Consider the following 13,673-nt stretch of genomic DNA (forward strand, 5'->3'; position numbering starts at 1 on the left):
TACGCGGGCCTCTCGCTGTTGTGGCCTCTCCCATTTGCGGAGCACAGGCTCCGGACGCGCAGGCCCAGCGGCCATGGCTCACGGGCCCAGCCGCTCTGCGGCATGTGGGATCCTCCCAGACCAGGGCACGAACCCGTGTCCCCTGCATCAGCAGGCGGACTCTCAACCACTGCGCCACCAGGGAAGCCCCTCTTATATTTCTTTAAACATGTGAATTGTATTTATATTCTGTATTCAGTAATGCTAGTATCTGAAGTCCATAGATCATATGTAAACAAATGGATGTGACTATTTCAGTCAAACTTTGTTTACAAAAACAGGAGGCCTCATAGGTTCTTGATCCTAAAATTCATAAAATTAAGAATTTTATGAGTGCCTGGAAAACAACTATAACTTCAGTGTCTGCTTATTGCAATTCTGCTTTCCAGGTAGCCCTCCTTACCCACTGCCTTTGACCCTAGGATTTCCCAACAGTGATCTTTCCGTACATTTTAAAAGATTTGTATTATATCTTAGGCAACATTTCATGGCAGGAAGGTTTTTTAGGCTGTCAGATCCACCACATTCGTAAAAGACTTTTGTTATTTTTCAGAAATCCAAAGCTTGTGGTAACTGAAAAGACCATCCGACTTGCTTGTCGTCATGCTAAGCAGAATAAAGAAAACTTGCCATGCTTTTTACTTGGTTCTCTCACAGTAGATGAAGGTAATATACTTTGAAAAATTATTTTTATGAGTATAATAGATTTTATGTTTACTGTTTCAGTCAATTACTGTAATGTACTTTGGCTAATTTTCTTTACTGTATACCAACGTTATGAAGATGAGTAAAAGTTGACACTACTCATCATAGACTTTACAGTTTGGTCAGGTGGATAAATATATATGTAAGCCATTTTTTTAAAATGAAAGTTTAATGTACTCTTAGTATGAACAAAATACTTTCCTGTAATCTAGGCTTGCTTGGTTAATTTCACATTTCATAATTGGCGTGCTATATAATAACTGCTATTTTTGTTCTTCAGATGAAGAAAGTGTGACATTGACAATAGATCGTTTTGATCCTGGTCGAGAGGTACCTGAATGCTTAGAAAGAACCCCTACTGCGTCTCTTCCTGGGGACTTTGTGATCCCATGCAAAATTCATACTCAAGGACTTTGCTCAAGAGAAATAATAGTGCACAATGCAGATGACTTCAATTCAGCTTTTAAGGTGAGATTTGTTGATATGTGATTATTCCTTATCCAACACAAGAATCAAACTATGTGTACTGTTAAATTTTAATAAACCCATATTTAATAGGTATTCATTTAATTTCTGACTAAATGATGTTGACCTAAAATGCAATTAGATATGGTTTCTGAGAACAGAAATCCTAGGTAGGTAATATGGGTAGCATTCCAGAAGAGGAAGCAACATGACCAAGATAGCAAAGTGCAACATGTGCTCAGGGTAACATTGAGGGTGGAGATTTTTGCTGGATTTGTGGGCAGTCAGACTTGAGTATTAGGTTGTTTAGATCATAGAGAGCCTTGTCTGCCAGGCTATGGAATTTGAACTTTGTCTAATGGGCCATGTTTTTCATTGAAAATTTCTGAAAAGAGGAAATACTGTTAAATCAGGGATGGTTAATGTGATAGGGAGGGCTGACTGAAGTCAGAATAGTTAGGCCATTGCAGTAGTCAGGTGTGTATTAGAGGGGGGTGTATTAGCCTATAGCAGAGTGGTGGCAGTAAGACCAGAAAGGGCACAGTCTGCATGAGCAACTACAGAGGAAGAACTAACTTGACAATTTGGAGAAATAGAAAAGAATCGGAGAGGAATGGACCTTAGATTCTCTGAGACTGAGTCAAAGTTAATTTATGTCCATTTTTACCCACGTAATAAATATTTATTGAAAGCGACATTCTCCAGTAAGAGTTTAAAATGCTGCTGGGACATATAGGTTGGAAATATGTGATGGAGCTTGGTATATAAATCTTTTTTGCTTTAACATAATTATTCACGTAACCCTTTGGTCACATGGAAGAAATAAGAGAATTGAAATGTTGCAAGTCAGAAATTGTTTAATTTTATTAATGTAAGATATATGAAACAAAACCTTCAGAGATAAGGACAACTTTCAAAGCTTTAAAATAATTGTATAATATTGATTCCTCAGGCTCTGCAGCATCATGTGTGTAGCAAAGATTCCTTGGATTGTGGTAAACTGCTTTCCCTAAGAGCTCATATCACTTCCAGCGAGAGTTTGGACACTGTGGATTTTGACTTGGATTGGGCAGCAGTAACTCTAGCAAATACCTTTAAATGCACACCTGTGAAGCCCATCCCCATTATTCCAACAGCTCTGGCAAGAAACTTGAGCAGTAATCTGAATATTTCTCAAGTTCAAGGTACCTATAAATATGGGTAAGTAAAAGACCTATTCATCCAAAATTTTAAATATTCGTCACATTAGTATATTATCATGTTATTCACATAATATGAAATAATTGTTTGGTCAGTTTATATGCCTGAGATCTGTGGCAGCTAGATAAATAACCAAGGAAGGTGAAAAAATTGTTAATTTTTGCTGAGTATAGTTTTCTGATAATGAGCCTAATGGAGACTGGAGAATTATTTATAATATGCAGGGGTTTTTAAATTATTTATTTATTTATTTATTTATTTATTTATTGGCTGTGTTGGGTCTTCATTGCTGTGCATGGGCTTTCTCTAGTTGCGGTGAGCGGGGGCTACTCTTCATTGCGGTATGCGGGCTTCTCATTGTCGTGGCTTCTTGTTGCGGAGCGTGGGCTCCAGGCACGCAGGCTTCAGTAGTTGTGGCACGTGGGCTCAGTAGTTGTGGCTTGCAGGCTCTAGAGCTCAGGCTCAGTAGTTGTGGTGCACGGGCTTAGTTGCTCCACGGCATGTGGGATCTTCCTGGGCCAGAGCTTGAACCTGTGTCCCTTGCATTGGTGGGCAGATTCTCAACCACTGCACCACCAGGGAAGGCTTTTAATATGCAGTTTTAATTGTGAATAATGAGCACTGCAGATAAAGGAGATTATTAAATTATAATGTATGATACTCTTGCTTACCAAATTGTCAACCACTTGAGGGTGGAGTTTCCTGACATAGCTGAAGCAGCATCCTCTCTAGCTTCCTATTAACACTCTTAGTTTCTTAGGAAATGTAAGCCAAATTGCTTGCTTTCTGATCCTCAGCAGGGCTGCTTCCCTGAATCCTCATCCACTTTCTTTATCCATTGTCTACTGAGCTAAGTCAGACAATGTAAGCACCAACTGCTTTAAAGTCTAAGCAGTTCACTTCTGGCTTCCTTTCCCACTGACTCCACCCTAGTTCCTGTTAGGTCTCTAGAGCTCGAAATGTTTGGCAAAGTAAACTCAACTTCAAGTCTTGTCTACCAAATATGCCTCTTCAAAAGAGGATAAGAAAAAGGATTTTCTTTTCAGAGGGTCCCTGGAACAGCAAGAAAGTTCCCACATGCTGATCAGAGCACCTTTCTGGTTGGGGTGGCACAAAAGAAAAAGCGTTGCTATATTCCAAAATCATGGAATGGTCAAAGGTGATAGTGATTAAAAAGTGTTTGAATTAAATTGAACACTTAATTATCTTGGAGTAATAAAATACTTCTCAGTTGGTACATAGAAATTTGTGTTAAAATTAACCAAAAAATTAATTTATTTTCCTTAGTACCTGAGTCCATCTAGTGAAGCATGAATTTACCTTTCTTTGAATTATTCCTTTGTGACCCCTTGGCATGCCAGTAGTAACCCAGGATGTTCAGTATTCTATCTAATCACCTATTCCTCTTGCCCCTTTCTACCTAGAATTATTTAATTTATGACATTTGCCTTCTTCTTTGACCACATTCACTTGTTTACCCTAATATTTATTAGGATCCATTGTGGAATAGTATTGTGTTATACACTGGCATTAAATATATTAAAAAAACGTACTTACTGTCCACTAAGTATATTATCATGTAAACACGATGTGGATAAACGTAATAGGGTTTTGTATATAGTGCAGGGAAAGCAGGAAGGTGTGTCCAAATTGCCTGGGAAAATCATGGAAAGCCTAAGCTGGTTTATCAGGTTGTCAAGGCAGAAGAACTCTCAAAGCAGGTGTAAGGGTCATTGTTGATACATATATCTCGTGCCAACTCAGGCTTAATCATATTGTCACATGGCTTGATAAATTCATCATCTTTTTGTTTTAGGGTTATTATAGCAATAAAATGTATCCTCAGTGATACTATTAAGACTTTATATCACAAATGGCATTGTTTTTACTTTTGTGTTTTAAAGCCATAACAGTGAACTCTTGACAGTTGTACTGTACTTATCAAATTCTTAAAACTTATTGTCAGTAATAAGTATATTATATTAACAAAGTATAAATGTAGTATAATGTCCTTTTAGGGAAAAGTGAGCTTTGGGGTTCTCTCATGATGGTTGCAAAATTCTTTTATAGCGGTTGGAGGAATATAGTACATGGCAGATTGAATATCCCTCACCTAATTCAGCCTCCTTCAGTGAGAAGTCACATCTGTTGCAATCTTGTCAAGTCACTTGCATGCTTGAATACTTCCAGCAACAGGAAATTCATTTCTCCCAGGGAAACCTATTTGGTTCTGCACTTGTTAGCCTTGATTTTAATACTTTTGATTAAAAAAAGTTGATACTTTTAGAGCAAACTTTTTCAAACGGTATGTAATCTTCAATGACCATTTTAATACATAGAAATTTTAAGATATTAAATCTCTTCCATGTCATCCTCATAATTACTAGAATCTTTTTCTACACTTTGAACTGCTTTCTTTGTGTGCATGTGTATGTAAGAGAAATTATTCATTTGAATCCTCTCCTCTGCCTAAAATATAGTTCTTTAGCACTCAGATTATCTCTTTTAGGTAAAAGTGCATATTTCCAATTGTTTTTACAAGAATATCTTCTGTTTAGATATCTTACCATGGATGAGACACGCAAATTGTTACTTTTGCTGGAATCTGATCCCAAGATTTATTCTCTCCCATTAGTGGGAATGTAAGTATTGCATTACTTATGAAAACCTTTTCAGCCATATATGTATTCAAATGTATATTATAAGCATGTGAATCATTTGTACTATGAATATGTCATTAATATTTGGATCACCTTATAAAACCATAAATGCTAATGATGCTTTAAGCTTTCTTATTTTAACAGCTGAATCAGTTAAAACAAGATTTTTGTCCAATCTTAGGAAGAATTCCAGTATATAAAACAAAGCTGAATTCTTCTGGTTGAAGTTGAAGCCTTAGAGCCCTGTTTCTTTAACCTTATTCACTACCCCTGTCCTTAAGGCATCTTGAAGAACTCAGGACTCAGGATAACACTTTAAAATTCACTGCCAGGCAATTTTGCAGAAATTCTCTTTTGTGTTTATGGCGATCTCTTTTTGAGTTGGTGGTTAATGACATTTAGATAAATTATTCAGTCAGAAATTTACACTAATTCAGTATTTGTTGAGTGCTTACCCTATAAATAGTATTATGTTTCATACTGTGTTGGGATTTAAAGCTCCTCAAGGAATTAATAATTAAAGGTGAGGTGATAAAATATTCAAATATTCCCACATAGAAAGATAAATAATAAGAAAGTATATGATTTACTATGAAATAAACAATTTAGACAGTGAGCACTATTACTGTTTGCAAGAGAGATGATAGGGGACGTTTGCTTAGAGAAGGCAAACTTGAGCTGGACCTTTAAGTGTATAGATAATAGAAAAGAGGATTGACTGGGAGGGAAGCCCATATGTGGGAATGGTACGTGCAGACAAAAAATGAGAGTACAGAAATGTTCTGTGGACCACGAAATCTCCTTACAGTCTTTTTGCTCTGGTCCTGGTAGTGGCTGTGTGTTATTGCTGTTAAGTGAATATCTATTAAGAGTTTTCTGAGACTTCCCTGGCGGTCCAGTGGGTAAGACCCCGTGCTCCCAATGCAGGGGGCGGGGTTCAATCCCTGGTCCGGAAGCTAGATTCTGCATGCATGCCACAACTAAGAGTTTGCATGCTGCAACTAAGAGCCAGTGCAGCCAAAATAAATAAATAAATACTTAAGAAAATAATAAAAAAAAATTTTTAAATAAAGAGTTTTCCGTTTTTCAGCCTACCTGTATAATTATAGACTTAAATCCTCTCAATAACTCTATGGTTTTAGGCTGCTAACTTCTTTCTCCCCTAATTCAGCCTATTCTTTCTAGTGCAGGCTAATTGATTCTAATTGATTTCTGCTTTCACCTCTATTGTTAACCATTTTCTTTCCCACAGTTTTACCATCATTTCAGTGGAAGAGGACAGAAAGTAGTGCTCTGTCTCTGAATCTGTCTGTGGTTATATGTATATCTATAGTCTCCCTCTTAATTATCAGCATGGTTTAATGTTCATAGATTTCTTATTTATGAGCCCTTTAATCTGTTCCTGATGAATGCCAAGAATTTCTGCCACATTACCTTGAGAAAAACATAATCTAAAGGATGTTAAGTACTAATTTGTAAAATGACTATAGTTTTTAATTTCTATTTTTTGTTTTAGCTGGCTGTCTGGAATTATACATATCTATAGTCCTCAGGTGTGGGCTTGCTGCTTGCGATACTTGTTCAGTTCTTCTATTCAAGAAAGGTAAGTGATATTTTTTTCTGTAGGGTTTTATTTTGATCTTTACCTCCATTCATGTTTTACTGGTGTTATTTAAAGTTCATGCAATGCCTTAACCTTTTATAATACTTAGAAACCAGAAGAACAGGCACACTAAGGAAGTCAAACATTATATTAAATGGGAATAAAACCAGACAAAAAAGGTGACATTGTGCTATACTTGGAAGTATGAAGGAATTCACTTGCCTAATGACAGTACTGTAACACAAAAGACATACTTTTTATGAGTGGAAAAAAAACCCTAGGGATCATCTACTCTAGCATCCTATTTTATAAAAAAGATTAATTTTCATGGAAGTGACTGAAAATGAGTTTGAATTTGTTTCAAGTGTTTTATTGTTACCCTGTGCTACTGATAGTACCTTAAGAAACACTTGGGATGAAGTTTAATGTTCTTGGAACTAAAGCACAAGCATTGGAACTAATGCTTCAACTCCTCAACTCCTCATTTAATTTTGTTATTTTGTACATGTTACCATTATTTGCCTCTTACTTTCTTCGTCTATTAAATGAAAATTCCAGAGTCTGTTTCTGTCTGTTTTGGTGGCTATAATACACTTTTTAAAAAAAACTTTAATGAAAAGGCAGTATAAGTACATGGCAATAAATCAGATACATATAAAGATACATAATAAAAATGTCTCTTCCACCGCATTTCCCCAGACCCTATCCCCAGAGACAATCACTGTTAAAGGAGTATCTTGTGCTTCCTTCTTGAAATACCAGTGCATAGACAAATAACACCCTTCCCTGGTCTGTAAAAGTTAAATCACAAATGGGATCAAACCGTTCTACCTTTTCTCTGTTGCTTTTTTCTTTATATCATTATACCTTGGAAATCATTACTAAATCTTGGCACATACAGATTTAATACACATATTTTACAACTGAATAGTAAATAATATATACTATATTTTAAAAACTACTCCTTTTGCTTGCGGACAGCTTTGTATATACATCTTTGTGTGTATATACTAGTATATTTGTGGAATAAATTCCTAAAAGTGGTTTTCTGGGTCAAATAGTATATAATTTTAAATTTTGGTAGATATTGCCAATTTGTGCTTCAAAGACTATCAGTTTATAATCTTTCCAACAGTGTTTGAGAGTGACTGTTTTCTCCATCCCCTCACTAACACTGTGGAACAAGTATTTGTTGAGCACATACTATGTACCAAGCACTATTCATGATATTGGCAATAAACAGTAAACAAAATAAAGACCCTTCAGAGATAGGCAGTAAACAGAAAAAGTAAGTAAAATAAATAGTATTTTACAAGGTGATAAGTGCTGTGGAGAAAAATAAGCAGGGGAGGTGGATGTTGTGTCTATGGTAGTGGCAGGTAGGGTTGCAGTTTTAAATAGGGCAGTCAGGCAGGCAAAGACTTGAGATGGGGGAGTAAGCCATGTGGCTGTCTGGGGCAGTATCACAGGATGATGGGTACAAAGCTGTGGGTGAAAGATCACCTTGCATCTTCAAGGAACAGCAAGGAAGTAGCCTGGCTGGAGAGGAGTGAGGGAAGGGAAAAACAACAAGACCTCAAAGAAGTAACTGGAAGGCCATTATTAGACTTTTTTTTTTTTTCTGGCTGCGTTGGGTCTTTGTTGGGGCGTGGGCTTCCTCTAGTTGCGGGGAGCCAGGGCTACTCTTCATTGCGATGTGCAGGCTTCTCATTGCAGTGGCTTCTCTTATTGCAGAGCACGGGCTCTAGGTGCGCAGGCTTCAGTAGTTGTGGCGTGTGAGCTCAGTAGTTGTGGCTCACAGGCTCTAGAGTGCAGGCTTAGTAATTGTGGCGCACAGGCTTAGTTGCTCCATGGCATGTGGGATCTCCCTGGACCAGGGATCGAACCCTTGCCCCCTGCACTGGCAGGCGGACCCTTAACCACTGCGCCACCAGGGATGCCCCCATTATTAGACTTTTGATCTTTGCAAATCTGATGTTTTATAATCTCATCTCTGGGAACCTCCTAATCATGTCTCTTGCCATTATTCTGTTGGGTTGTGTATCTTTTTCACATTGCTTTGTAAGAGCTCTCTTTTTCTTTTTCACTCTCTGTATATATATATTTATATAATATGTAAAGTATATATTTCTTAAAATATATGTGTTATATGCTGCAAAGATTTTATATATGTGTATATAAATATGTTATAAAAATGTGCGTGTGTACATACGTATATGTATTTGTATTGGTATAGATATGTGGCAAAAATTTATTTCCCCCAGATTGTCATTTCATTTCACTTTGGTTAATATTTTTTCCCAGACTTTTTTTTTTTAATTATTATATGTTCAATACATTCTAAGCCAATATCCCATTGTGTTTGTGTGAATACATGTGTATTAATTAATTAATTTATTTTTGCTGTGTTGGGTCTTCGTTTCTGTGCGAGTGCTTTCTCTAGTTGTGGCAAGCGGCAGCCACTCTTCATCGCAGTGCGCGGGCCTCTCACTATCGCGGCCTCTCCCATTGCAGAGCACAAGCTCCAGACGCATAGGCTCAGTAGTTGTGGCTCACGGGCCCAGTCGCTCCGCGGCATGTGGGACCTTCCCAGACCAGGGCTCGAACCCGTGTCCCCTGCATTAGCAGGCAGACTCTCAACTGCTGCACCACCAGGGAAGCCCCCAGACTTTTTTTAAAGTCCGATTTATCCATCTTTTTTTTTTCTGTTTTGCTTAGAAAGGATTTTTATTGAAATGAAAATCTCTTTTGTTTTTTCTCCAGAAGCTACAGTTCTACTTTTTACATTTTATTTTAATTATATAACATAGTTAGTTTTATTTGCAATAAAAGAGAAATTAAATATTCATTTTAACGTATTAGTAATATTAAGTTTTATTATCAGTGACTGGTCTTGCTTTAATTATTTGTTGATAGTAAATGCTTGGTGAAGTTAGTTTTGAAGCTCTCTCTGTTAATATTGAAGCGTTAGGGAATTTCTTTGATACCTGGACTCTTTAATTACTGCCAGCCTTTAACCAGGGAGGCATCAGCACTGCTTGGCATAGCTTAGGTTAGTACTTTACAGCATTCTGATCAGTGGTCTTGTCTGACCCTAGAGAGAGGAATTGAGCAGAAGAGGCATTCTGCCTCCTAAACCCTCACTGCTTTGTTTTGTTAATAGTGTAATCTATCCCCAAATTATCTTTCATTCAACATTTTACAAAGTAGAGACAACTACTAAACGTTTTTTGGGGTTCGCAGGCCTCTCACTGTTGTGGCCTCTCCTGTTGCGGAGCACAGGCTCCGGACGCGCAGGCTCAGCGGCCATGGCTCACGGGCCTAGCCGCTCGGCGGCATGTGGAATCTTCCCAGACCGGGGCACGAACCCGTGTCCCCTGCATCGGCAGGCGGACTCTCAACCACTGCACCACCAGGGAAGCCCTAAAAGTATTTTTAAATAGTGGGTTTTGGTGTGTATTTTAAGGACTCTTGATTACTTTACAGATATTTGTTGAGTCATGTAGTAAATAATAAAATGAATGTTCATTTTATCAGTGTTTATAGTAGTGAAATATTGTGAATAATTTAAATATCCACTTTTAGAAGTCTAGGTGAATCAATAATAGCACATCTATAAATTGTAATACTGGATAGTCACTAAAAAAGAATAAGGAGGTCTAAGGTATAATATAGAACAGTGACATGGAAAGAAATCCAAGATTGTCAAATAATAAATAGAAAATGCAATTAAGGAAACAATCCCATTTACCATTGCAACAAAAAGAATAAAATACCTAGGAATTAACCTACCTAAGGAGGTAAAAAACCTGTACTCAGAAAACTGTAAGATGCTGATGAAAGAAATCAAAGATGAAACAGATGGAGAGATATATACCATGTTCTTGGACTGGAAGAATCAATATTGTGAAGATGGCTATACTACCCACAGCAATCTACAGATTCAGTACAATCCCTATCAGATTACCAATGGCATTTTTCACAGAATTAGAACAAAAAGTTGTACAATTGGTATGGAAACACAAAAGACCCCGAATAGCCAAGGCAATCTTGAGAAAGAAAAACAGCTGGAGAAATCAGGCTCCCTGACTTCAGACTATACTACAAAGCTACAGTAATCAAGACAGTATGGTCTGGCACAAAAACAGAAATATAGATCAATGGAACAGGATAGAAAGCCCAGAGATAAACCCATTCACCTATGGTCACCTAATCTGTGACAAAGAAGGCAAGAATATATAATGGAAAAAAGCCAGTCTTTTCAATAAGTTGTGCTGGGAAAACTGGACAGCTACATGTAAAGGAATGAAATTAGAACACTCCCTAACACCATATACAAAAACAAACTCAAAATGGATTAAAGACCTAAGTGTAAGGACGGACACTATTAAACTGTTAGAGGAAAAAACATAAGCAGAACACTCCTTGACATAAATCACAGCAAGATTTTTTTTTTTCAAGATCTTTTTTGACCCACCTGCTAGAGTGATGAAAATAAAAACAAAAATAAACAAATGGGACCTAATGAAACTTTAAAGCTTTTGCACAGCAAAGGAAACCATAAACAATATGAAAAGACAACCCTCAGAATGGGAGAAAATATTTGCAAATGAAGCAGCTGACAAGGGATTAATCTGCAAAATATACAAACAGCTCATGCAGCTTAATAACAAAACAATCCCAAACAATCAGAAAATGGGCAGAAGACCTAAATAGACATCTCTCCAAAGAAGACATACAGATGGCCAGAAGGCACATGAAAAGATGCTCAACATCACTAATTATTAGAGAAATGCAAATCACAACTACCATGAGGTATCACCTCACACCAGTCAGAATGGCCATCATCAAAAAATCTACAAGCATTAAATGCTGGAGACGGTGTGGAGAAAAGGGAACCCTCCTACACTATTGGTGGGAATGTAAATTGGTAGAGCCACTATGGAGAACAGTATGGAGGTTCCTTAAAAAACTAAAAATAGAACTACCATACGCCCCAGCAATCCCATTCCTGGGCATATACCTGAAGAAAATCATAATTCAAAAAGATACATACACCCCAGTGTTCATTGCAGCAGTATTTACAATAGCCAGGACGTGGAAGCAACCTAAATGTCCATCGACAGATGAATGGATAAAGAAGAAGTGGTACATATATACAATGGACTATTACTCAGCCATAAAAAGGAACAAAATAGTGCCATTTGCAGAGATGTGGATGGACCTGGAAACTGTCATACAGAGTGAAGTAAGTCAGAAAGAGAAAAACAAATATTGTATAATATCACTTATATGTGGAATCTAGAAAAATGGTACAGATGAACTTATTCGCAAAGCAGAAATAGAGACACAGTTGTAGAGAACAAACTTAAAGATACCAAGGGGGGAAGGAGAGGGTGGGATGAATTGGGAGATTGGGATCGACATGTATACACTACTATGTATAAAATAGATAACTAATGAGAACCTACTGTAGAGTACAGGGAATTCTACTCAGTGCTTTGTGGTGACCTAAATGGGTAGGAAATCTAAAAAAGAGGGGATATATGTATACGTATAACTGATTCACTCTGCTGTACAGCAGAAACTAACACAACATTGTAAAGCAACTATACTCCAATAAAAAATAATTTAAAAAAAAACTATATCATAGACCTATTGAATATGTGGTTTAGAAATACACTAGTAATCATGTTGTGTGCTTTTAATTAAATGTTATTTCTCTTTTCCCTCAAAAAAAAAAAAAGGAACAAATGCAAATAGTGTGTACAGTACCTTGTTTTTGTTAAATTGTATAAAATGTTTGCATATGCCTAGGGGAAAATTCTGGAAGTAAATACTGTAAACTAGAGAGTGGAATGGGATGGTTTTCATTTTCTATTTTATACATTCCTGTTTTTGTTTAAAGTATTTACAAGGAATATATATTCCATAATAAATGTATTTTAAAAATTAAAAATTAGTAACATTAAAAAGTAAGCATAGGGAATTCCCTGGTGGTCTAGTGGTTAGGCTCCACGCTTCCATTAAAGGGAGCATGGGTTCGATCCCTGGTCAGGGAAAAGTAAGCATAAATTTGCCCCTCAGTTTTCTTCCAAACATTGGACTGTTTACTTAGTCTATTAACTAGATTGAGAGACTCACATAGAATTCTTTGAGTGTACTCTTGTTATTCTCAGTAAATTTTAATTAAATGGCATTTTTTTATCCAGGGTTTTTTCAGAATCTGGAAATTTCATTATAGTTCTCTATTCTGTGACACATAAGGATCCTGAGTTTTATGAATGCCTCCCTTGTGATGGCAGATTACCTGACCTTCGATTCCAGCTACTAACTAGTAAGGAAACATTACATCTTTTCAAAGTAAGTGATTTGATTTCCTAGCACACTTATGACTATTCAGGGTTGTACTCAAATTATTAAGCTTTATTTATAATCAGTCTTACTAAATATTAACTTTATTCATTTATGGTTAATTTTGTTTTGTAAATTTTAGGCCATACCTCCAGAACCAAATTCTAATGCAGGATCAAACGTTATCTACAGAGTAACTTTCCCATGTTTTCCTAAAACCTTTGAAGACTATATCAAGAATTTAATGTATGTGTTGTATCATTTTATGATTTTGAGACTTAATTTGTGATCTTAGTGTTTTCTTTGTCCTGAGTGTTAATTTTTAAATGTATGGGTATAACAAATGGTTTCTCATACTTAAAAGTCAGTGTCTATAATATATAACCCTAGGAATCAGAATAGATTAATATGACTGGCAAAAATATTCGTTCGGGTTTTTCTGTAAGATCTTATGGAAAAACCTGAAAGAACTTTTTGGCCAACCCAATACATTTAGGTGATGGTCGCAGAAAAAATAGATCTTTGAAACCATGTCATTATGTAAAAATATTCTAAGGCCAAAAATAAACAATAATTCTTTTATTTTTTTACAAAAATATTGACTATCCCGGGCTTCCCTGGTGGCTCATTGGTTAAGAATCCACTTG

At 36.6% G+C, this 13,673-nt stretch overlaps 1 protein-coding gene across 5 annotated transcripts in view; it reads left to right on the plus strand.

Moving 5' to 3' along the window:
• Nucleotides 1–13,673, plus strand: part of STIL (STIL centriolar assembly protein) — a 54,382-nt gene that overhangs the window by 7,782 nt on the left and 32,927 nt on the right. For 3 of the 5 annotated variants that reach the window (XM_007463925.1, XM_007463926.1, XM_007463927.1), the window contains 6 exons: nt 593–705; nt 1,025–1,212; nt 2,162–2,409; nt 4,968–5,051; nt 6,586–6,672; nt 12,885–13,035. In XM_007463925.1, coding sequence (XP_007463987.1) covers nt 593–705; nt 1,025–1,212; nt 2,162–2,409; nt 4,968–5,051; nt 6,586–6,672; nt 12,885–13,035 — 871 coding nt within the window. The remainder of the gene's footprint in view (nt 1–592; nt 706–1,024; nt 1,213–2,161; nt 2,410–4,967; nt 5,052–6,585; nt 6,673–12,884; nt 13,036–13,673) is intronic. The other 2 variants (XM_007463928.1, XM_007463929.1) reach the window with 1 other exon arrangement.

The sequence above is a fragment of the Lipotes vexillifer genome, unplaced genomic scaffold (genome assembly GCF_000442215.2).
Source record: "Lipotes vexillifer unplaced genomic scaffold, Lipotes_vexillifer_v1.1 scaffold13, whole genome shotgun sequence".
NCBI lineage: Eukaryota > Metazoa > Chordata > Mammalia > Artiodactyla > Lipotidae > Lipotes > Lipotes vexillifer.